We start from the raw sequence: 24,107 nt of genomic DNA, 5'->3' as shown, positions 1-24,107 counted from the left end.
GCCAAGGGGGGCGCTGCCAGCGGCCGAGGGAGCCGGGCACAGGCCTCACCAAACCCAGGCACAGGTAAATACCCACCCGGGGCAGGCTGCGGGGTTGGCAGCCAGACGGTGCGCCGGGACCTGCCTTGTGCCCGCGCAGGGTATCAGCTCCCAGGGCCCCGGCGGGGCCAGAGCATGAGTCCCTGTCGCTGCTGGGATGGCTGGCAAGAAGGGGGAGCCCAAAAAGGATGCAGAGGCCAAAGGGAAGGGAGGCAAAGGGAAAGGGAAGAAGGGCAAGAAGGAGGAGCAGGAGCCCACCGAGTCAGAGGAGACCTCGGATACGGAGCTGCTGAAGGCAGAGGAGGGCGAGGAGACAGAGGTGGTGGAGGAAGAAAAGGAGAAGGAGGAGGAGCCGCAGCCAGCTGTGGAGGAGCCAGCTGCAGAAGAGCCAGCTGTGGAAGAGCCCAAGAAGGGGAAGGGGAAGGAAAAGAAGGGGGTGCTCAAGGGGGTGGTAGTGAAGAAACCAGGCCAAGGGAAGAAGGTACAGCTGGAGGCAGAGGAAGGGGAAGGCGAGAGCGATGCAGCACCAACTAAGAAGAACGTAAAGGGCCCCTCCAAGCTGCTAACAGGACTAACAGGCAACAATGCCAAGAAGAAGAAAGGGGCCAAGGACCAGCCCAAGGCACCCGCAGAGCCCGTTCCCCCTGAGGAGGAGGAAGAGCAGGCAGTGGAGGAGGAACCAGCGCCAAAGGCCCGGACAAAGCAGAACCTCCGCAGTGCCTCGAAGCTCTTCCTGGGCTTCAAGAAGCTGGGGCTGCCGCGGCCCAAGAAGGGGCAGTTCAAGAACACCTCCCGCTTCTTCTGGGGGCTGCAGAAGCACAGCACCAAGAGGAAGAAGAAGAAGAAAAACAAGGCGGTGCTCAAGTCCACCTCCAACCTGATGGTTCGCTTCAAGCAGGTGGGCAAGAAGCGGAAGGAGGCAGCCGCCAGCTCCCCGCCGTCGAAGCCATCCTTGCTGCAGCGGCGGGGCGGGCAGGAGGCCGAGAACGGAGAATCCCTCTTCCGACGGCGCCCCGAGAGGAAATTCAAGCCCCGGGCGCGGGTGCTGAGCAAGGCGGCCGCCGCCACGGGCTGGCTGGCCAGGAAGGTGCTCTCCCGGCGCGGGAAGCTGACCGGAGGCCGGGCGACTGACGCGGCCTGGCTCTCCCGTATCGGTGCCAGGAAGCTGCCGTTCCCCGCGGAAGACGAGATCCTCAGGCACCGGGCCAACATGAAGCATATCCCTGTCAGCAGCAGGCTCTCGGCCCCCGGCAGCGTGCGCCAGAGCCAGAAGCGGCAGGGCAGCATGGCGCGGCGCCCGTCCCGCCGCGGCTCCCAGCGCGCCCCAGCGGAGCCGCCCGCGCCGCGCTACGGCTGGGCCGAGCAGGATGGAGCCCACGGCCGCCGGGATGGAGCCTATGGCTCCCGCCGCGGGTACGCCAAGAAGGAAGATGGAGCCTACGGCCCCCGGCGTGGCTATGCTGAGGAGGAAGGATCCTACGGCCCGTGGCATGGCTATGCCGAGGAGGAGGATGGAGACTATGGCCCCCAAAATGGCTACTCTGAGGAGGAGGAAGGCTATGTCCAAAGTCCAGCCTACTCGGCAGGGTATGGCTTCGAGGACACTGGGCCGACCCCCTACACTGACTACCCTGGCTATGAAACAGAGGAGGATTACGGCTTCTATGGGGGCGGCTGGGAGGAGGATGACCCCCCGGGGCCCCCCTACGGCTACATGAACCACGAAGATGAGGAACCACTCGGGGGCAGGTCCTCCCTTGCCCTCTACGACCCTTACAGCAGTGACCCGGAGTATGGTGAGGAGGCAGCGAGGCCCTTTGGCTATGGGGGGGACCCCTACGAGGACTTTGAGGAACCCCTTGCTGGGGAGTACCTGGGGGATGAGTACCCCGAGCATCGCATCCAGTACAGCGAAGGGGGGTGGGCACCGCACGCCCAGTCCTCATGCAACCCCTATGCCCTGGGCCTGGAGGAGATCGCTGAGGCTGAGGAGCCTGAGGAGTGGGAGGAAGAGGCGGAGGAGGAGGGAGAGTATCCTTTTTCCGTCCTCAATACCTCCTCCCTCCGGGGCATGCGGGAGACGCTCTCCTCCAAGCTCTCCCTCAACAGGAAATTCAGGCTCTTCCCCCGACCCCAGGTTAAGCTTTTTGGCAGAGACCGCCTGGATGTCCCCCTCCTGCCGTCTCCCCACCTGCCCGCTGGTCATGACGAGGATGACTACGATGAGTACGAGCCACCACGGGCGGGAGCAGCCCCCAGCCCCGCGGCACCCCTAGGACGCCGAGTTTCGGCGGCGCGGGCGTTTGGGAGCCCTTTGGGGCAATTCCTCCAGCGGTCCCTCTCACAGCCCTCCAGCCGCCCCCTACGCACCCCCCAGCCCTCTTACAGACGCTCTGGCCGCGATCCCCAGCCAAGAGCATCTCCAGCCAGGGACCCCTCCCCACCTCCCCGGCAGCCATCGCTCCGCAACCCCTTCGCCAACCCTGGCCGCTCCTCGTCACCCCCGCCAGCCCGGCAGCGCCCCGGCAGCATGCGGGGCGAGGGGCTGCGGCGATCCCCCTCCCTCGGGGACAGCTTCCAGCGGTTTGCCCTCGAACCCCGCAACCCTGCACCGGCTGCCCCCCGCTCGGCGGGGCCGGTGGGGAGGCGTTTAGGGGTGCCCATATCAGGGTCAGGGAGACCCTTTTCTCCGCGGCCATCACGGCGGAGCAGCCCCCCCGGGCTGCCACTCCCTCAGGCCTGGCCCCGGCTTCCCGAGCCCCCCACCAAGGCAGTGAAGCCGTTACAGAGGAACCCCTTCCTGACACCGGCATCGCGCCCTGGCAGCCGTCGCCTTGGCCACCCTGGTCCCTCGTGGGATGAGGAGCTGTCCCCCTGGCAGGGTGCCTCGCGGGGTCCCACTGGAGTGCCCCCTCCGCCTAGCTCTGCTCCTGGCACTCCCAAAACCTTCATCCAGCGCATCGGGAAGCCCCTCGCTGGGATGACCCCGCACCCCCCCGCGGCGAGGCCATCTCCAGCCGAAACGGGGGGACGCAGCCCCTCCCTGAGGCGCTCCGTGGGAAAATCCTTGGCTTCGCTGATTGTGGGGAGCATGGCCTCTGCCAAAGCCCCCTCACCACCCACCCGCCATCCCTCCACCCGCTCGCCCTCCTCACCCCCACGCCCCTCCCTACGGGATGGGAGCACCCGCAGACCCCCGAGCCCACCGGCGGGGCGCCGGGGCTGGGCTGACACCGGGCGCCCCATCCTCTCCTCGACCCGACGCGGCAACCGCAGCCCCTCACCGCAGCGCCGTGCCGCTTTCCCAGCACCCCACAGCCGAGCCCCCGGCTCTCCAGCTGCCCCCCGCCCCAGCATCCGTGCCCTGGGTCCTGTGGAGGCCATGGAGGGTGATGGGGTGGCCGGGGAGGAGGGCGCGGGACGCTACGCGGTGGTGACGCCGCAGGTGCAGAGGTTGGGCTCCTTCCGGAGGGCGTCCCGCATGTACAAGCAGCACTGGTCCAAGCAGCACGTCGTGCGGGTGCGGGAGATGCCCGACACCTGGACGACCGAGCAGGGTCTTCTCCGGCAGCCCACCCAGCGTGGCAGCCGGCGGTGGGCGAGCCAGAGAGGAGTCGACATCAGCCGGTACTTGTGCCAGCGCTCGCCAGCGGGCAGTGGCTGGCGGGACAGGCACCCCTGGGCGGACAGGTACCTGGGCACCAAAGAGCCCTGGCGCAGCAAGGTAATGCCAGCGGGGAGATCACCGTGGGTGACAGTGCTGGGACAGAGCTGGGGGGCGAGGCAGCAGCTGGAGGGATGGGGATGGCACGTTGGGGATGGCTGCTGGCTCACTGGGGCACAAAGCCACCAGTGCTGGGGGCTTTGCAGTGCTCAAGGTGGGGGGTAAGTGGCTGTGGGTGCACTGAGTGCTGGGGAGGGGAATTGCTTTGGGGGCAGGCTGTAGGGGGGTGGTGGCAGCCCGTTGTGTGTTCCCCCCATGCATGGCCCCTTTGGGGACACTTGACTCTGGTGTATGGAAACACTGAGACCTGATCTGGGGCAGGGGCAGGCGCAGGTGGCATGCTGACCTGGCAGGTGTCTGCTTTCCTGCCCACCGCCTGGCTGCCTGCCAGCTTGGGCTCCTGTGTGCCATCCGCTCTGTGCCACCTCTGTGCATGGCTGTGAGGAGCAGCCTCCAGCCCCATGGCCTCCACCACAGAGCCCTTCTACCAGCTCCCCAGATGTGCCAGCCTTGCCCTGGAATCCCCATTGCCCACTCCTTTCAAGTCCCTGTGGGGGTACAGGTGACCTGTGGAGTGTTGCAGTGGGGCTGGCACAGCCACCTTTGCCTGTTTTGCCCTCCCCACAGCAAATGGGAACAGAGCTTTTTGGGATCAGCCTTTCCAGAGACAGTCCCCAAGGATACCCTGGCAGTTCCATGTCCCCCTTGGTGGCTCCATATCCTTATTTCCAGCCCCTGCTGCTTTCCCTGATAAATGACACTTGCCAGGGGACCTGTCGTGCTTGCCCAAGGTCCCTGGCTGTGAGCTCTCTGGTTTGGAGACACAGATTGTGGGTTTGGGGTGGCAGTGGTGGTTGGGTGGGATGTTGGAAGGTGTTGGCACTGCCCTGCCTTGATGAAGTTTGCTGGATTGCTCCCTGCAGATGCAGTCGTTGTGCAGCCTGCCCATCATGCGGTACCATGAGCCAAAAGAAGAGGATGGGCTGGAGGACATGACCCAGCTGGAGTGAGTGTCCCCATCCCTTTCACCACCCACTGTGACCCAGCACCACAGGACCTGATGAGGCTGCAGCATCTCTGTGCACCCCACTGCTCCCATCCCATCTGAACATGGGGACCTCTTCAGCCTCCCAGGGCCGGAGGTGCTGGGGACAGGCTCAGGGGTGGCAGACATCTCCTGTCCCACTGCTACCCCCTAACAGCCTCTGCTCCGTGACAGGGACCTCCAGGAGGCCGCAGTGCTGAGCAACATCCGGACGCGCTTCGAGCGGCAGCTCATCTATGTAAGCTCAGGGGTGGCTGGCATCCCTCAGGTACCCCGAGTGCAGGGTCTTCAGGGCAGTCATGGCCTTCCAAGAACTTACAGCCCCAAACCTCCCACTCCCACAGACCTACATCGGCAGCATCCTGGTGTCAGTGAACCCCTACCGGCTCTACAACATCTACGGCACCGAGCAGGTGCTGCAGTACGAAAGCAGAGCCCTGGGCGAGAACCCCCCGTGAGTACTGGGGTGTCACAGCTTGAGGGGGCAGGGTCATCCCACCCACACAACCATCACCCACCCCTGGGTCCTACAGCACCTCTCAGGCAGTCCCAGACACCCAGGGACACTCAGCCACAAGATGTTGGTGTGGTGCAGTGACGCTGGGGGTGAAATGAGCGTCCCTGTGCCCCTCCGGTGTAGCCTCCCCAGCCCACCTCTCCTTCCCCCCTCCCTAGGCACCTCTTTGCCATTGCCAGCGTCGCCTACTCCAAAGTGATGGATGCCAAACACAACCAGTGCATTGTCATCAGGTGAGACATGGCTGGCCTCAGGTGTGACCCCCTCCAGGACAGCCCCTACTCACCACTGACCTAATTGCTGGTGGCAGGATGCTGCTGCCAGCCTGGCCCAGCCATGGGGCTGGTGGGTGTCTCTGGGGATGGGGTGCTAGGTGTGTTTGGGGTGGCACACGTTGCCTGCTCAGCTGGTGATGGCCCTGGCTATGTCCCTGCTCTGTGTTTCAGTGGGGAGAGTGGCTCAGGGAAGACTGAAGCCACCAAGCTGATCCTGCGCTTCCTGGCAGCCGTCAGCCAGAAACGCAGCAGTGCCCCACAGGTAGGCTGCTGCCCTGGGCACATCGCTTCCCTTCCCCTTGGGCATCTGTCCCAACATGCTGCACAACCCTCCATCCCCTGCTCACACTCTCTCCTTGTCCCCATGCTTCCCCTCGGGCCACGGCAGCTAGAGGTACTGAGAGGGATATATGGGCTGGGACAGTTCAAGGGTGGCATCACGGTGGCATCTCTGTCATGTCACCCCAGCCATGGGGGCACAGCGGGGATAGGGGGCAGGAGCTTGGTGCTTGCATGTGCATGGGGTTCTTGTGCTCTCCAGCATCCTTGTGCCATCTGGCTGTGGCACACACCTTGAACTTTGGCACCCATGGGTGTCTGTGTGTGGCGGGAGGTGGCAATGAGGGTGGCATGGTTGGTAATGTCACGAGGGGAGTCTCCCTGTCAGGGGGACAGCCTGTGTGGTGCTGGAGTGCCCAAGCTGACTCCTTGGCTCTCCCCTTTGCCACGGCAGATTCTGGAGGCGACCCCCTTGCTGGAATCCTTTGGCAATGCCAAAACCGTGAGGAATGACAATTCCAGCAGGTTTGGGAAGTTCGTGGAAATCTTCCTGGACGAGTAAGTCATGCCAAGGCGCACAGGCGCCGGTCCTCACCTGCCCTGTGTGTCCCCTCCCCTGTCCCAGGGCTGCCCAGCCCAGCTCCCAGTCTCGCTGTCCTTGCCCCTTGGCTCTGAAGTGAAACAGCCACGGGGACACTTGTAGGGACAAACTTTGGTGGAGCAAAGGCAATGTTACCTGAGGACCCTGCAGTGTTTGCTGTCTCTGGGGTAGGGGCAGGGATGCTGTGCCCCGGCTAGCACCCTGCCTGCTCCTGGTCTCTGTCTCTGTCCCTGTATTACCCTGGGGTTCAGCAGCTCCAGCCCTTGCTGAGGAGCTGGGTGTGGGCACCTCTGCCTGGCCATGCATCCATGGTGGGAAGCACCAGGGGACCAGGAACCTGTGCTAAGGGCATCACTGGGACAGGAATAGGCATTGTGGGGGTGGCACAGCCCCAGCCCTTGCCCAGGTTGCCAACCAGCTGCCCAATCTCACCCCTGCAGAGGCCTGATCTGCGGTGCCATAACCTCGCAGTACCTGCTGGAGAAGTCCCGTGTGGTCTTCCAGGTGGGTGGTGAGGGGGGTCCTCAGCTCTGCCCCCCACCACGCTGCCCCCTTCACCACTCCAGCTCAGTCCTCTGCTCTCTAGGCCAAGACTGAGCGCAACTACCACATCTTCTACGAGATGCTGGCAGGGCTGCCCACCCAGCAGCGCCAGCGCTACTGCCTGCAAGGCGCCGAGACCTACTACTACCTGAACCAGGTAGCCCGGCCCCTGCCGGCCTCCCCTCGGCTGCGTCCTGAGTCCTCCTGGAAAGCACTGTGGATGGGGAAGGGTGCTCAGGCCAGGGTGTCCTCCCAGCACCCCTGGGTACACACTGATGGCACCGATGGGGATCATTCCAGGGTGGGAACTGTGAGATTCCCGGCAAGGACGATGCGGAGGACTTCCATCGGCTGCTCAACACCATGGAGGTGCTGAGCTTCACTGTGGAGGAGCAGAACAGCATCTTCAGGATCCTCTCCTCTGTTCTCCACTTGGGCAACGTCTACTTTGAAAAATATGAGGTACCCCAAGCCAAGCCACACTCTTTAGGCCTGGTTAGGGGTGCAGTGGATTGGGTGGCACCACAGCCCCTCGCCCACCCCTCGTGTCCCACAGACAGACTGCCAGGAAATTGCCACCGTGGTGAGCGCCTCCGAGATCCTGACTGTGGCTGAGCTTCTGCAGGTGTCCCCTGAGGGCCTCCAGAAAGCCATCACCTTCAAGGTGACGGTGAGTGCAGAGGGGCTACAGACAGGGAGAAGGGTTCCCAGTCCCTGGAGGCCATAGCAGCATTGCTAAAGCTCCATCTCACCCTTGGTTTTGTGCTCCTCAAACAGGAAACGCAACGGGAGAAGATTTTTACCCCCCTGACTGTTGAAAGTGCCGTGGATGCCAGGTAGAGGGAAGTGGAGGCTGTACAGGGGTGGGTGTCTGGTCCCCAGTCCTCAGGGGCAGGGTGAAAGATGAGATACCAGGCACAGATAAGACTCTTTGGTGGTTAAAACTGAAGCCTCAAAGGCTGCCCTGATCACAATGTGTGGCTGTGATGGCTTCTGGCTGCAGTGGATTCTGGCTGTGATGGCTTCTGGCTCTGGTGGGAAGGATGCTCTGTTCACAGTGCAGGGCTGTGATGGCTTCTGGCTCTGGTGGGGGGGATGTGTGCCATGCTGTGCCATGCTGTACCATGCTGGAACTCAGTGCTTTGCTTCTCTCACCCCTTTCCAGGGATGCTATTGCCAAGACCCTCTACTCCCTGCTCTTTGGCTGGCTCACAGACCGCATCAACAAGCTGGTGTACCCACGGCAGGAGGCCCTCTCCATCGCTATCCTGGACATCTACGGCTTTGAGGTGAGCAGGATCCATCCCAGCTCCATCCCTGCATCTGCCAGCACCTAGGGCTGTGGGGTCTCAAGTTCTATGACCTCTTCTTCTTGCAGGACCTCAGCTTCAATAGCTTTGAGCAACTATGCATCAACTATGCCAATGAGTACCTGCAGTTCTTCTTCAACAAGATCGTTTTCCAGGAGGAGCAGGTGGGCTAGGGAGTGGTGCTGGGCTCTGTCCTGTACCAAGCACTGCTGTGGGGCTGGGAATGTGGAGCTAACCGAGTGCTGGCCCCACAGGAGGAGTACATCCGGGAGCAGATTGAGTGGAAGGAGATCCCCTTCAGTGACAACCAGCCCTGCATCGACCTCATCTCCCAGAAGCCCTACGGCATCCTCCGCATCCTCGATGACCAGAGCTGCTTCCCCCAGGTGAGAGGCTGCCCAGTGTTGGGGTGAGGAGGATGACAGCACCAAACGTTCATCGTGCCCAGGGTGATGCTATGGCCCAGGCCTGCTCTGATCCTGGGCTGTCCTGGACAACCTGGGAGAGCCCCTGTGTTTCTCCAGGCTGGACAAGCTCCAGGAGGTCCCAGACTGGTGCAGCTTCCCCCAGGGGACTTGTTTTTGTAGGAATCACTTCCTAGATGCCTTGTAAAAGAGGGAGGGGTGGTTGTACCTTCTCTGCTGATGGGAAACTGGGGCACAGAGCAGCAGATGCCCATGGCCATACAGCTGCTGGGTGGTAGAGAACAGGGTCTAGCCAGTTGTCCAGGCATCCCCATCCCAGTGCCTGCACCTCTGGGGCTGCTGAACTGCCTGACCCATGTCTCACATCCACATCCATCCCTAGGCCACCGACCACACCTTCCTCCAGAAGTGTCATTACCACCATGGGACAAACCCACTGTACACCAAGCCAAAGATGCCCCTCCCTGAGTTCACCATCAAGCACTATGCAGGGAAGGTGACCTACCAGGTATGTGGCAATGAGAGACCCACCTAGTGTTTTAAGGAGGGTTAAAGAGGAGGTTCATGGGGTTGATCCTGCATCAGGGGGTCCAGCCTGGAGCTGCTCTCCTCCCCATGCCACACCATCAGACTTTACACCACAAGGTTTTCCTCTTTGTCAGGTTCACAAGTTCTTGGATAAAAACTATGACCAGGTCCGTCAGGATGTGCTGGACCTGTTCCTCAGCAGCAGGACCAAGGTAGGGCCCTGCCTGATCTCACTTCTGCTGGGGAGCACCAGACATGGATAGCTCCCGTCCATAGTCGCCGCTTTTCATGTCCTCAAGCATGTTCCCCTGTGGCTGCTGAAGCCCAGGAGAACAAGGAGCAGAGGATGCCTCCATTTCCACTCTATGCTCTCTTCCTGTGAGGTCCACTGGGCTTTGACCCTGGAACATTGGCACAAGTGGACATGTGGGCTGCTCTTGTGCTTCCACATCCTCATTGCCATCTCCATCTGGGGAATCCAGCTGCAAATAGAGAATTCCACTTGCTTAGGGCTGGGAAGAGAAGCCAGGACTGCTGTATCATCCTGACCATCTTCCTACTCCCTAACCCTTTCCATCTCCCCAAGGTGGTGGCCAACCTCTTCTTCGGCCATGCCCAGGTTTTGGCCCGGCAGAGGAGCCTGGTCAGGAGGAGCAGCACCAGGACCCGGCGGTACAAGGCCCCCACCGTGGCAGCCCGGTTCCAGCAGTCGCTCCTGGAGCTGGTGGAAAAGATGGAGAGGTCAGGATGGGCAGGGTGGGCAGCCAGGCCATACCCTGGGCTGGTGGGAGCAGGGTGACAGCTGGAGCCATGCCTGGGGTGGCCAGGCTGGCTTTGTCCCCTGTCCCCTGTGGCTAACGACATCTCTCCAATGTAGGTGCAACCCTTTCTTCGTGCGCTGTATCAAACCCAACAACAAGAAGGTGAGAGCTGGCCTGGGGCTCTGCTGCCCGTGGCTGTGTTGCCAACCCTCACTGGCAGAGGGAGCACAGTGGGCAGGTGTCTGCCTGCATGTCCATGAAACACTTCCCTCCATCTCCTCACCAGGAGCCAGGGCTCTTCGAGGCTGACCTGGTCAGCAGCCAGCTGCGGTACTCAGGGATCCTAGAGACCATCCGCATCCGCAAGGAAGGCTTCCCCATCCGGATCCCCTTCCTCGTCTTCATAGACAGGTGGCTGGGGGTCTGTGGGTTGGGAACCACCATCTTGGTGAGGGGAGACCACAGAGCTCGTGGGTGTTTCGGGGGGCAGCATTTTCTCCTGTGTTTGCCCCACCGGGAGCTCCCTGCTTTGGTGCACAGCAAGCTGCTTCCCCAGGAGTGGTGCCCATCGCCACGGGGAGGGGCTGTGCAGTGCTGGTGGGGTCCCACACAGTGACGGTGCCGTGGGCTCGCCCAGGTACCGCTGCCTTGTTGACATGTGGTCCAGCATCATTCCCAACGGGGCCAACTGCGTGGAGATGCTGAGGAATCTCTGCCCCGTCGACCCCAACATGTACTATGTCGGCGTCACCAAGGTACCACCCTGGGCAGCTGATGCCATGGGAGAGGCCGCCCGAGGCGGGGGGGGCTCATGGTGTCGTCCCGCTTCCCAGCTCTTCCTGAAGGAGCAGCTGTACCAGGCGCTGGAGGGCAAGCGGTCCCGTGCCCACCACCTGGCCGCGCTCACGCTCCAGCGCTACGCCCGCACCTTCTTCATCAAGCGACGCTTCCGCTCCCTCCGCCGAAAGATCGTCCTCCTGCAGACCCGGGCGCGGGGCTACCTGGCCAGGTGGGGGTCCTAGGGAGGTGGTGGGTGGCCAGTGGTGGGTGGCAGAGGATGACAGGTGCCCTCCTGCAGGCAGCGGTACCGGCGCATGCGGCGCACGCTCATCAAGTTCAGGTCGCTGGTGCACATCTACGTGAACCGTCGGCGGTACCTCAAGGTGAGGTGGGGCTGGCACACACCAGAGGGGTCCAGGGTGCCCACCCCCACCCTGCTGCATGCTCAGTGATGGGTCTGCAGAGGGCATAGAAGCACGCCAAGCCCCTGAGCCCCGCCAGACCTCATCGCCATCATCTCTTCCGTGCCCCGTGTCACCTCTTTGGGGTGAAAACCTGGCGATGCTGGGCAGGGCGGGGGGAGGCAATAGCAGCCCAGAGAAGTCCTGCTGCCTCCTGGTCTCCCTCCCAGTGGCGGGGCTCAGTGTGGCTGCTCTGCTTGCAGAGGAAGGAGGATGCCCGCCGGCGGGCAGAGGAGGAGAAGGAGAGGGTGAAGCAGGTAAGGGGGTGTGTGGGGGTGGTACTGGTGGTAGCCCACACCCTGTCACTCTTCTCCCTGCCATGTGCTCGCCCATCCCCGTGCTGCCAGCCAAGGCACCCGCGGGTGCTGGGGCAGAGAGCAGTGTGGTGAGGGAGTGCGACCCTGCGCTGCGCCGGCAGGAGCTGACAAGGAGAGAGGTGGTGGACGTCACCCACCTGGAGATCCCAGCAGAGCTGATGGGGCTGCTGGAGGCTGCTGTAGGTGAGCAGGTCCTGCACGGCTACCAGCATCACTCCCAGCCCCTTGTCCCCCTCCCCACGGTCATGCCGTAGCTGCCCGCTGTGCCGTAGCCTCCCGGGGGGTGAACGACGGCTGCGTGGTTCTCGTTCCTCCACCGCCGCTGATACCCGACTCGCAGCTCACCCTCCCGCTCGACATCAACGACTACCCCATGGCCAAGTACGTGCGGGTCCACTTCCAGGTAAGGTGGGCACCGTGGCCCAGCCACCGTGGCCCAGGTTTTGGGGAGTCCTCGGCACCCCGCTCGTGGCTGCATGGTTAGGTTCAGGGTCTCTGCCGCGGCTCCCCATCCACACCCTCCCACCGGGCTCTGCCCCGGCTTCGGCCCCGGGGGTGCCACGGGGTGTGAGAGGGGCTGGATCTGGGGTGGCTGTGGTGCTGCAGGGAGCTGGCTGCCGCCTCCCTCCCTCTCCGCGGGTTCCTGTCGTCTCCAGAAGCCGGGGGAACCCCGCTGAGGTTGCTGGAGAGAGACCCGCCGAGCCCTGCTGGACGCCCGACGCGGGGTAGATCCGAAAACGCTGGGGCGGGACACCAGGTCGCTTTGCTCCCGGGACCCCAGCCCCAGCTCTGGTCGCTTTGTTCCCTTCCTCCTTCTCTTCACCCTCTGTTTTTGCCATGTGCTTCTCAGTCCTTGGCATCCTGGAGGGCACTGGGGCTGGATTCTGCTCTCAGCCTCACCGAGGTGCCTGCATCTCTGGTGCTGCCAGCACAGCCTGACCCCCATCCCTCCCCCACTGCCCCATCCTGCACCCCAACCCTTTGCAGCCCCATAGTCCCCATCCAGCATCAACACCATGCTCAGGACTGTAGGGCTGGTTCCTCACGGCCTGAGGCTGTCCCAGGGGCCCAGGTAGCCACGGGTGCTGGTGTGACCACAGGAACCAGCGTTCGGGATGCTGACAGCCCCGCTGACGGCCCCACTCACCCGGCTGGATGAGGATCTGTGCCATGAGGCACTCAGCGTCTTCCAGCTGGTAGGTGAGATGGCACAGGGCCCAGCACCCTGGTCCTCTACCTGCTCCATGCCCAGAGCTGGAGGGAGGACCTTGCCGTCCCCATTGCAGATCCTGCGGTTCATGGGGGACCCAGGGCTGGGCGGCGCACAGGAGACCCTCTTTGGCAACTACATCGTGCAGAAGGGGCTGTCGGTGCCAGGGCTGCGGGACGAGCTCCTGGCACAAGCTGCCAACCAGGTCTGGCGTAACACCAACGTCAACAACGAGGAGCGGGGCTGGCTGCTGCTGGCCGCCTGCCTCAGTGCCTTTCCCCCCTCGGCTGCCTTCGACAAGTACCTGCTCAAGTGAGCCGGGGCTGGGGGCTGGGGCTGGGAATGGCTGGGAACCTCGGGGATAGCCTGGCGCTCGTGCCTGGGCATGCTGCTGGGGCACACTGCCTGGCATATGTGTCTGAGGATGCTGTCCAGGTCCTACCGGGTCCCTTCAGTTCCATTTGGGCCAGCCTGGCACACATACCCAGGGAATATGCTCAAATGTCTCCAGGATCCCTTGGGCTGTCTTGGTAGATATGCCAAGGATGCTACCCAGATCCTGCTAGGATGCTTAGAGGTCCCTCCATGGTTCCTGGGCCCAGCCTGGCACACACGCCCAAGATACTGTCCAGATCCTTCCAGGGATACTCTCAGTCCTTCTACAGTGCCAGCCTGGCATGTGCCCAGGGATGTTGCCAGGGTTCCTCCTGCAGCATCCTCTCTTCCCCACAGGTTTGTCTCTGACTACGCCTTCGCTGGCTACAAGCCGGTGTGCCAGCGCAAGCTGATGCAGGCCATGGCACGCTCGCAGCTGGGCACCGCCGCTGCCCGCACCTTCCCGCCCTCGCTGCTGGAGTGGACGGCGAACCGGCGGCAAGCCAGCATGGCACTGGACCTCCACTGCTTCAATGGTGCGGGGCTGGGGGCACAGAGAGAGTGAGGCTCAGTCCCAGTTTGGCCACCCTGCCACTCCTGCCCATGCCAATCGCCGCCTGTCCCTCCCCAGGTGACCAGTTCTCCTGCCCTGTCCACTCCTGGAGCACAGGCGAGGACCTGGCAGGGGATGTCCTGAAGCACAGGTACCCAGCAGCTTGACACCCTCCCACCCAGGGCTCAAGCGTGGGGCACAGCAGCACACTGGGGCCATTTTGGGTGACCCCAAGATCTGGAAGCTGGAATCCTCAGCTTATGGGCAGGGTGTCCCTGCAGAGCCAGGGCATCACTGCCAGCCAATGCCCATCCTCAGCATCCTGCTGTTGGCAGGGGGCTGGTGGAGGGCTGGCGTGGCTGGTCTGTGGCCATGAAGGCAGGTGCCCAGTGGGCTGAGCTGGCTGGCCATGACTATGTCCTGGACCTCATCTCCGACCTGGAGCTGCTGCGAGGCTTCCCCAAGCAGAAGTCCTGCTTCCTCGTCGCGTGGGAGGGGGCTGAGAGACACAGCAGGGACAGCCGGGCGTAGGTACCCGGGCAGGGATGGCAGGAAAGCACCAGCTGGATGGGTGCTGGCAGAGGCAGGGGTCGAGATCCTGGGAGGGAATCTGGCTGGCGCTGGGTGTTCAGTGAGGATGTCCTCTCCTCAGGATGCTGGGACATGGTTTTGATTTGGATGAAGTGCCTCCTCCCCCAGCTGTGAAAGCCCCCACGCTGCCATCCACCGAGCCCTATCACCCCCACGGTAGGGCATCATCCCACACAACCCGCTGGAGCTGCTGCTGGTGAAGCTCTGCCATGCTGGTGAGGCCCCCCCCCAGCCCCAGCTCATCCCTCTTTGTCTTCCAGCAGAAGGGGAATTTGGAGAGCCACGCACCCAGAAGGGTCTGGACCGATACCTGGACAGCCTCTTTGACCCTGTGCTCTCCTATGGCAATGGGGTGAGAGGAGCAATCCACTGCCCGAGGCAGAGGGGGTCCAGCATTTTGGGGGTATAGGTGGCTTGGCCTGCATCCCCTGATGCCTGTCCCCCAGGAGCTGGAGAAGCCAGCTGCCATCTCACAGAGGATGAAAGGAGGAGGCGGCGTGGGAGGTGGGGACAGTGGTGGTGACAGCCAGCGGAGCGCCCCCCCGGACACACGTCAGCCAAGGGGTGAGAGCCCTGAGCATCCTGCAGCCCAGCCTAGCTCCCTGCCTTGGTTTCCCAACCTGATCCTCGGTCCTTGGTGTGAGGGACACCCCGGTACCCAGCATCCTGCACCCAGCACCAGTGTGGGGCTGCAGGATGCTGAGCTCTCCCGCTTTGCTCTCATAGGTGCAGAGCCAGCCCCGTCCCCGCGGCCACCTCAGTCCCTGGTCAGTGGGGCAGGACCGGGAGGTCCAAGCCCTGCCCAGCCTCGGCTGTGGCGCAGCTCTCCCGGGGTGTGGGGGCAGCTAGCGGGGGCTGGGTGCTCACGGCGCGGTGTCCCTTGCAGGGCAGAGCAGCGGAAGGGACACCGGCACGTCCCGCCCAGCCCCGGCCCTACTCGCAGAAACCTGGTAAGGGTCCCCAGTGCCAGGAGGTGGCACCGGGGGCTCGTGGCACCAAACTGTGCCCAAGGTGTGGGGGCAGTGGCCGGGCCCCCATATCCACGTGCTTGGCCCCGCAGCACCCGTGGGCCGGCAGTGGCCGGGCGAGCTGGTGCGGAATTCCCGGCTCAACTCGGAGCACTTCCCGCGGCCCACGCATGACATCCGCAACATCATCCGGCAGTGCCAGCCCGCCCCACGCGGCTCCCAGCCCCCCAGGTACCCACCCCAGCCCTCCGGCAGGGCTGCAGGCATCTCTTGTCTGCAGGTGCCAGCCCAGATGCCAGGGTGCAGGTGGTGCCAGGATGCAGGAGATGCCAGGGTGAAGAGGATGCTGGGGTGTAGATGATGCTGGGGTGCAGGTGATGTCAGCATGCAGGAGAGGACAAGGTGCAGGTGATACCAGGGTACAGGTGATGCTGTGGGGCAGGTGATGTCAGGGGGAAGGTTCATCCACACGATCTTTGGAGTCCCTTCCAACCTGTGTGATTCTGGGATACAGGCAATGCCAATGCCAGTGTGTAGATTATGCTGGGGTGCAGGTGATGCTGGGGGTCCAGGCAATGTCGGGATGGAAGTGATGCCAGGGTTGAGGTGATGCCAAGGTGTTGCAGGTGATGTGTGGTGCTGTCTCTGCAGCAAGCTCTTTGGGAAGAAGCTGGACCCCCATGAGGAAGCCATGCAGATACTGAAGGAGCAGCTCTCGGCAGCCCAGGTGCCAGCAGCTGGGGTATGAATGCAGCCACCCCATGTCCCCCATGCCAGGCTTGGGGGAGCCACCAGCCCTGGCCACAGCACGCTTTCTGTCTTGCAGGGGCCCAAGGAGCTGGTGGCCACAGTGAAGCCGGTCACCAGCAGCAGGTACCAGCTGCGAGCACCGTCAGGGCATCTGGCAGCCACGAGGCCCCCAGGTATCACATGGCAGCACTGTGGCATTGGGGTGGCCAGAGGAGAGTGGGGTACCTCCTCCTCCTCCCAGGTGGCACTGGGTGATGCTTAATGCTGCCAGGAGCATATTCAGCTGCAGAGCATCCTCATAGGACAGCCTTTGTGCCCTGCTAAACCCTCCCTGCCCCACAGCTGGCCCCCTCGTGCCTCAGTTTGCCGGTATGGGGAGGGGCTGTTGGTGGTCCCCCCCCAGGGACACGCAGGGCTTTGTCCCTTTGCAGTCTCTGTCTCGCGGGAGCTGCCATCCGAGGGCCAGCAGGTCCAGACCCAGCTGCACCGGAGCTGCAGCGAGGACTTCTACACCTACCACAACGTGCCCTGGAGAATCTACATCCGCAAAGAGGTGTGGGGCGGGGCACAGGGGGACAGGAGGCTGTCACAGTGCTCTTTGATGAGCCAGGGCGCTGTGGAGTGGGTGGTGCTGGGGGTGCCACACCGCTTTCCCTCCTGGCAGGTTTTCTACCCCAAGGACAGCATCAACAACCCACTGCTGCTTGACCTCATCTTCCGGCAGGTAAGGCCCCCAAGCTAGCCCCAGAGCCCCTCTGAAGGTGCCCCAGGAGCTGGGGTATCTTCCCTGCCCTGGCTGCCCCACTGCTCCTTACCCCTTCTCCAGATCTTCAGTGACACCCTCTCCAACACCTGCATCCGGATCAGCCAGGAGGAGAGGCTCCGCCTGAAATCCCTCTTTGGTAACCTGCATCCCTGCTGCTCCTAGGCTGCGCCTCACACTTTGGAGGGGCCCAAACCAAAGGGTCTCACACCCCCAGCCACTCCTAGACACTCACCAGGGGATATTTCTCCCCACAGCTGAAAACAAACTGGACTCTTTCAGCCCCGTGGCCACTGAGAGTGTCAAGAGGGAGATCATCGCCGCGGCCAGGGACGGCTGTGAGGTTTATTTCTCTCGCCTCTTCCCTGCCACGGTGAGGGTCTGGCCACAGAGCAGGTCCATGTGAGGGGCACCACCCCCTTGTGTCCCCCCAGCTGAGGCAGTGTCCTGGCCCACAGGGCAGCGTGGGCACAGGCGTGCAGATTCTGGCCGTGTCCCACACTGGCATCAAGCTGCTGCGGCTGGTGAAGGGCACCAACGTCCCTGGGGAGCAGCTGCGGGTGCTGCGGGCATACAGGTAGGGGCGAGGAGCCCAGGTGCTGGGGCTGGGATGGGTGCTGTGAGTGTTGCAAGTTTCAGCCTGCCCTCACCCTGCCCCAGCTATGCCGATGTGCTGTTCGTGACCACCCCGTCCAGGAACATGCTGGAGTTCAACCTACGCAGCGAGAAGCTCATCCTCTTCTCCCCCAAAGCCCCCCAGGTCAAGGCCATGGTCGACCACTTCATCACAGAGCTCAGGAAGGTGTGGGGGGGCTGCTTGGGACATGTCCTGGAGGCTGGACTCCGCCTGTGTGTCCGCGTTTGGCAGGGTTGGGGGTAGGCAGTGGAGGGCACCCTGTAAATGGGACCATGCCTGGGGTGAGGAGGAGTCGAAGAGAGACAGCCTGGAGTGGTCCAGCGGCTGTGGGGTGCTTGAAGTCCCTGTGCTGCTTGGGGTGTGGGGGTGCATGGGTGCACAAACTGTGCCAGTCCCCCTTGTGTCCAGGACTCCCAGTACGTGGTGGCTGTGAGGAGCTACAGCCCAGAGGACGGGAGGCAGCTCAGCTTCCACAAAGGGGACATCATTCACCTGCAGCCACTGAAGCATCACGAGAGAGGTGAACAGCTCCCCACCGTCCCCCCTGCCCAAAAACCTTCAAGTGGGGGGCACAGGGATGGCAGGACTGGTGGCTTCACTGGCCTCAGAGGTCACCATGCCCTGGCCTTACATCCTGTGATGCGCCATGATGTCCTCACAGACCACTACTATGGCTGCGTGGTCCGCAAGAAGGTGATGTACCTGGAGGAGCTGAAGACAGGCACCCAGGATTTTGGTGAGTGCCACACTGTCCCTCTTGTGTCCCCAGTGTGTGCACACTACCCTGAGCTGTGTCCCCTCCTGCTGGGGCAACAGGTGGGATCCTGCCCCGCTCACCACTCAGCAGGATGGTTTGGGCTCGTTTTGGCATAGACCCAGTGCAGGGGGATGCTGCCCTGCAGTTCCCACCCTGGGCTGCACTGGGTGCTGCCCCACACCGCTGCAGACAGGGGGCTTTTTGCTCTCTGGGCTGTGCCTTTACCTCAAGCAACGCCAAACTGCAGCCATTTCCACCCCAAATCCACCGCCAGGCCCTCCCCCTGAGCCTGCTGGGGATGCTGGGGCAGGACAGATGCTTTTTTTGGGGGGACCCCCAGGACTGTCAGCCTGGGACCACCCCCTCCCTCTGCCTGGTGCAGGGTGGAAGTTCGGGGCCATCCATGGCAGGTCAGGGCTCTTCCCCACTGAGTTTGTGCAGCCCGTGGCAGCTCCTGACTTCGTCCACTTGCCCGCGGAGAGGAAGGAGGAGCCCAGGGACAAGCAGGGCAAGGTGGCAGCTTCGGCGGCCGTGGCTGCGGCCGTGGCCTCCACCACTGTGGCCCAGGAGCTGGACCGGAAAACCGAGGTGGGTGCTGGCTCTGGGGCTGTTGCCAGCATGGGGCCAGCTGTGCCCGGTGCCCATCGCCCCGCTCTGCAGGTGTCCCCTTCCAGCACCACCTTCGCGGAGGGTCCGGAGGGAGCCGGTGGCGAGCAGCTGGCAGTCGGAGCAGGCACCTGCCCCATGCTGGCCTTTGCCCAGCAGTATTTCCGTGTGGCACGGCACGGGACCATGTGAGTGTCCAGCAGTGGGAGAGGGACACCCCGTGGCAGGGATGCCCCTGCCCACTCGTCCCCTTGACCCTCCTGCAGGGACTCCTGTGGGACCAAGGACAAAGTGCTGGAGATGTTGACGTTCACCAAGGTACGGAGAACAAAGTTTCTTTGGGGTGCCTCTGCCCTGCCATCACCCTGTCCCCCCAGGGTCCTGGTATGCTCAGGATCTCCCCTTCCACCTCTCTCCCATCCCTCTGGATGTCCCTGGGAGCTGACCCTCTCCCCCTTCAGATCCCTATCCAGGAGTCACTCATTGAATTCGTGGATGGCGGCGTCAGCAAGCTGGCCACTGAGGCATTCCAAGGTAGGTGGAGGGGCACAAGCGCCTTGTCCCCCTGCCCTACAGCAATCCCCACCTTTGGAGAAGGCAGTTGGGGTGGTCCAGGTGGTCTTTAGCTCCTCTGGTGCCACTGCCCCTGTGCCCAGATGTTGCCCCAAGTCAAAGGAGCATGTCCTTGGGGAGGGGACAGGCTGAGCTGGCTCACCTGTGGCTTTGCTGTCCCCAGCTGTGATGAAGTTCATGGGTGACTACCCTCCACGGGGGCACACGGAGCTGGACACCATCTGCACCATCCTCAAGGTAAATCCCCCCCTGGGGCAGTGAGTCCTGGGGGTGGCCTGGGCAGGAGGGTGGCAGCCGGGTGGCAGCTGGGTGGCAGCTGTGCCTGTCCCCCAGCTGTGTGCAGAGCACGAGGTGCTGAGGGACGAGCTGTACTGCCAGGTCATCAAGCAGGTCACCAACAACACCAGCTCCAAGCCGTGAGTCCCTGCACTGCACCCACACTGCCCACTCCAGCCAGGGTAGCAGAGGCTGGCACTGGGGACAGTTGTGTCCCTGACTGGGCTGAGCTGCTCAAAGGTGGAGGGAGACTGAGGGACCCCACCTTTGAAGCAGGCTGCATTGTTCCCTGCACCTGATGGGTGCCTGTCCCTGGCTCTTCCTGGCAGGGACAGCTGCCAGAGGGGCTGGAGGCTGCTCTACATCCTTGCTGCCTACTACAAGTGCTCCGAGGTGCTCCGGCCCTTCCTCCTCACCTTCCTGCAGAACGCCAGCAGCCACCCGGAGCTGCCTTTCCAGGGTGGGTGCCGGGTGCAGGGTGGGGAAGGTCACTCACCACGGTCACACCAGGAGCCAGAGGTGCTTTAGCAGAGCCAACATCCCGGCTCAGCCCCGTCCCTCACCCTGCTCCCTGTCCCCGCCAGGCATCGCCAAAGCCTGTGAGCAAAACCTGCGGAAAACCTTCCAGTTCGGAGGCCGCAGCCTCTTCCCCAGCAGCATGGAGCTGAGGGCCATGGTGGTGAGGCTGAGTGCTTCTGGGTGCCTACGGGGCAGGTCTGATGCCAGCTTGAGATTCCCCCTGGAGGTTTTGGATCCCCACCCCATGGGCTTCAAACAGTGCCATGGGGCTGAGCTGATGGCCCCTTGCTGGGGGTGGGTCTGTGCTCTTTTGGGGGATCTGCTCTCCAGGGGCGTAGCTTTGGGGGTCCCTTTCAGGGGTATCCCAGTGGAGCAGCAGCTCTGTGCACGTGGGGTGGGGGGATTATGGGTCACCCAGGCAGGATGAGCAAGATAGTTTGGGGATCTGGGGTGTCCATTGGGGTCCTGCTGTGAGCAGGAAGCCCCTGCTGCACCCCAGCGCGTCCCTACCACGCAGGCCGGGCGCAGTGCCAAGCGCCAGCTCTTCCTCCTGCCTGGAGGCATCGAGAGGCACCTCAAGATCAAGACCTGCTCGGTGAGTTGGAGGGGTCAACAGATTTGGTGTCCCCCTGGCTCATGCTGACCCCCTGGCCGTAGGCACTCTGAGGGTGCAGATGCCTTGCCCCTGAGTTGGGGACTTTGTCCTCTGGGAAAGGGAGACCCCTTTTCTTGGCAGGGAGGGGGTGGGGTGGTGTTACATGGCATGAGGCCAAATGCAGGACCAGTTGGTAGCACGGGGATGTGGCATCGACCCAGCTGCCCGTCCCCATGCCCAGGTGGCTCTGGATGTGATCGAGGAGCTGTGCTGCGAGATGGGGCTGCAGCAGCCCGAGGCTCTCGACGAGTACATCCTCTTTGTGGTGACCGAGAGAGGTGAGGGGTTGGTGGGGCCGGGGTGGCCGTGCCACACAGGCGGTGGCCGTGCTGAAGCTCCCTGGGTGGCACAGGGCAGAGCGTGCGGCCGCTGACCCGCCGGGAATACGTCCTGGACGTGGCCGCCGAGACGGAGCGCAGGGACACCAACTACACCTTCTGGTGCCGCCGTGTGGTCTGGAGCCAGCCCCTCAAGTTCGACAACGAGCTCTATGTCACCGTCCACTACAACCAGGTCTGGCCACCCTGCCAGGCTACCCCTGGCACCGCCTCCACACCACGCCCTCGAAGCGTGCCCTGTCCCCAAGCCGTGTGGCTGTGTTCCGTCCCCTCCCAGGTTCTCCCTGACTACCTCAAGGGGCTCTTCACCGTCCTGCCGCCGGCGAGGCCAGCAGAGCAGCACTTCCCACACGTGGCCAAGCTGGCTGCCCTCCAGCACCGAGCCAAGGACCACCACCACCCCCCCACCACGTATGGCCCGCGGTGGGGGACATCCCATGGGGGGTGGGACCCGCTGGCCAACGCTGACCTCGGGCTTCTTGCAGGAGGGAGATGCAGGACTACATCCCCCCGCAGCTCTTCCGCCTGCTGAAAGCCCAGTCCTGGCTCCACATGGTGACCCAGCACATGCAGCAAGCCCAGGCCCTCAGTGCCCACCAGGCCAGGGCACAGTTCCTGGGTGAGTGGGCACAGAGTGGGCAGGTGATGGTAACAGGGAGGTGATGCTGCTAGGGATGCAGTGCTAATGAGGACACAGTGCTAATGAGGATGTGCTGCTGCTGGGGACATGATGCTGCTGGTGAGGGGTCTGGAGCACAGCCCTGTGAGGAGAGGCTGAGGGAGCTGGGGTTGCTTAGCCTGCAGAAGAGGAGGCTCAGGGGAAACCTCATTGCTCTCTACAACTACCTGAAGGGAGGCTGTAGCCAGGTGGGGGTTGGTCTCTTCTCCCAGGCAAGCAGCACCAGAACAAGAGGACACAGTCTCAAGCTGTGCAGGTGAAATTTAGGCTTGATCTTAGAATGAAGTTCTTTACAGACAGAGAGATTGCCCCTTGGAACTGACTGCCCAGGGAGGTGGTGGAGTCAATGTCCCTGGAGGCATTTAAGAAAAGCCTGGATGAGGCACTCAGTGCCATGGTCTGGTTGATTAGTCAGGGTTGGGTGATCAGTTGGAATTGATGATCTTGGATGTCTCTTCCAACCTGGCTGGTTCTGTGTATAGTCGAATTCACAGGATGCTGCTGGAGGGGCGATGGTGCTGGGGATGTGATGCTGATTGTGTCCTCCTAATGAGGACAGAATGCTAATGAGGATGCAAAGCTGCTGAGGATGTGGTGCTGCCCAGGAGGCGATGCTGCCAGGGATGTGATGTCAACAAAGATGAGATGCTGGCTGGGATATGCTGCTGCTGAGTGGCATCTCTGTGGGGAGAACCCTAATGGCCTGGCCCAAAGCCTGGGGTGCTGCAGGGCCAGCAAGATGGGTCAGCATCCCTGGAGGTGTTTAAGAAAAGCCTGGATGAGGCACTCAGTGCCACGCTCTGGTTGATTAGATAGGGTTGGGTGAGGTCTCTTCCGACCTGGTTGATTCTGTATGATCTAGAATCAGAATTGTTTTGGGTGAAGAGACCTTTCAGTGATCATCAAATCCAACCTTTAACCCAGCACTGCCAGGTCACTATTCAACCACATCCCTCAGCACCACATGTCCATGGCTCCTCAATCCCTCCAGGGATGGAGACTCCTCTACTGCTCTGGGTAGCCTGAGCCAGGGCTTGACAACCTTTCCAGGGAAGAAATTGTTCCTCATGTCTAACCTAAACCAGCCCTGGCACAACTGGAAGCCATTTGCTCTTGTCCTATCACTTGTTCCTTGGGATTCTGGAATAATTTCAATATTCATGGTGCTGAGACCTTGTCCTCCACCCTGCAGGGCTGCTGAGTGCCTACCCCATGTTTGGCTCATCCTTCTTCTACATCCAGAGCTGCAGCAACAATGCCATCGTCTCACCCTGCATCCTGGCTGTCAACCAGAATGGCCTCACCTTCCTCAGCAAGGACACCCATGTAGGTGGGGGGCTCATGGTCCTGCGGGTACCGTGTTTGCCCTGCTCTTTCTCCAGGGACAGAGCCAGGTGGCCCCATGAGATGTGATGGCAGATGAGAGGTGACGTCCCTCTCTGCAGGGGATGGGATCCCCAGGTCTGGCCCCAGCAGGCCACCTGTGCAGTGGAGCTGCATAGCTGGCTCCCATACTGCTCTCATCAGCAGCCACTCTGGTCCTCAGTCCCCTTACTGGTGTTCCCGGGGTATGTGGACCATCCTCCCCATCCATCCCCCCTCCAGGAGCCCATAGCCAAGTTCTCACTGAAGGAGATTCAGTCAACACGGACACAGCGACCCACAGCCGGGTCCAGCTACCCCTACGTGGAGATCACGCTGGGTGACCTCCTGGCGCAGAGCATCACCCAGCTCCAGCTGGAGCAGGTAGGGGACACTCGGGGGTGGATTCTGGGAGTGTCCTGCTGGGATTTCCGTGGTGGCGATACAGCGTGTCCCCCTTGGCAGGGTCTGGAGCTGTGCCGTGTGGTGGCCGCGCACATGGAGATGCTGCTGGGCGCTCGGGAGAAGAGGCTTACGCTGCCGCCCAGTGAGATCACTCTGCTCTGAGCCCACCAGGACCCCGCCATGGACCCCTGCCACCGGCGACAGTGGATCCCAGGATGTCCCCTGCCTGGCTGGCAGCCACCGTCCCCCCCTATCCCCTCGCTGTTGTACTTGGGGTTTTATACACAGCCATGAGCCCGGACTGACTCGGCATCCATGGTTTTGTGCTGCGCTCAGTGCTGCGGAGGGCTGCCCCCGTTCTCCCAGCCCCCTGCCTCAGTTTCCTGCATCCCCAGTCCTCAGTTTCCCCATCTCTGTTCCCTGGTTCCCCCGCTGCCTCAGTTTCTCTCGCGTCTCCGTCTCCCCATGTTCCCGCGCGTCCCTTT

The 24,107-nt window shown here is 62.6% G+C and overlaps 1 protein-coding gene across 1 annotated transcript; it reads left to right on the top strand.

Annotated features, from left to right (window-relative positions):
* Nucleotides 1–919: 919 nt before the first annotated feature.
* MYO15A (myosin XVA) lies at nucleotides 920–23,906 on the top strand. Its single transcript, XM_054180233.1, has 64 exons — nucleotides 920–3,763; nucleotides 4,687–4,769; nucleotides 4,983–5,046; nucleotides 5,153–5,262; nucleotides 5,484–5,558; nucleotides 5,772–5,862; nucleotides 5,989–5,994; nucleotides 6,334–6,437; nucleotides 6,921–6,984; nucleotides 7,067–7,180; nucleotides 7,324–7,485; nucleotides 7,580–7,693; nucleotides 7,801–7,859; nucleotides 8,189–8,312; nucleotides 8,402–8,497; nucleotides 8,588–8,719; nucleotides 9,141–9,266; nucleotides 9,421–9,498; nucleotides 9,873–10,027; nucleotides 10,164–10,209; nucleotides 10,334–10,458; nucleotides 10,685–10,802; nucleotides 10,881–11,056; nucleotides 11,126–11,210; nucleotides 11,492–11,545; nucleotides 11,707–11,788; nucleotides 11,878–12,008; nucleotides 12,706–12,801; nucleotides 12,892–13,127; nucleotides 13,548–13,726; nucleotides 13,822–13,894; nucleotides 14,079–14,270; nucleotides 14,396–14,490; nucleotides 14,598–14,686; nucleotides 14,781–14,898; nucleotides 15,061–15,101; nucleotides 15,221–15,284; nucleotides 15,395–15,533; nucleotides 15,954–16,044; nucleotides 16,129–16,225; nucleotides 16,484–16,605; nucleotides 16,717–16,776; nucleotides 16,879–16,954; nucleotides 17,073–17,188; nucleotides 17,274–17,392; nucleotides 17,476–17,617; nucleotides 17,861–17,972; nucleotides 18,114–18,188; nucleotides 18,592–18,797; nucleotides 18,870–19,003; nucleotides 19,082–19,133; nucleotides 19,277–19,349; nucleotides 19,552–19,625; nucleotides 19,722–19,804; nucleotides 19,994–20,124; nucleotides 20,249–20,343; nucleotides 20,701–20,778; nucleotides 21,020–21,116; nucleotides 21,191–21,351; nucleotides 21,454–21,587; nucleotides 21,662–21,795; nucleotides 23,048–23,181; nucleotides 23,461–23,601; nucleotides 23,683–23,906. Exons 1-64 carry the CDS (start codon nucleotides 920–922, stop codon nucleotides 23,782–23,784), a joined length of 9,579 nt encoding a protein of 3,192 aa, XP_054036208.1. The 3' UTR covers nucleotides 23,785–23,906.
* The last annotated feature ends 201 nt before the right edge of the window (nucleotides 23,907–24,107 follow it).

The sequence above is a fragment of the Dryobates pubescens genome, chromosome 4 (genome assembly GCF_014839835.1).
Source record: "Dryobates pubescens isolate bDryPub1 chromosome 4, bDryPub1.pri, whole genome shotgun sequence".
Lineage (NCBI taxonomy): Eukaryota > Metazoa > Chordata > Aves > Piciformes > Picidae > Dryobates > Dryobates pubescens.
This window is presented reverse-complemented; position numbering and strand designations above follow the sequence as displayed.

Excerpts from the sequence above, each read along its gene's own strand:
- MYO15A (XM_054180233.1), top strand. The coding sequence starts at position 920 with ATGGTTCGCTTCAAGCAGGTGGGCAAGAAGCGGAAGGAGGCAGCCGCC. Across the intron at positions 7,860-8,188 it reads GAAAGTGCCGTGGATGCCAG|GGATGCTATTGCCAAGACCC; the intron begins GTAGAGGGAAGT and ends ACCCCTTTCCAG. Across the intron at positions 16,955-17,072 it reads CCGCCTGAAATCCCTCTTTG|CTGAAAACAAACTGGACTCT; the intron begins GTAACCTGCATC and ends TTCTCCCCACAG.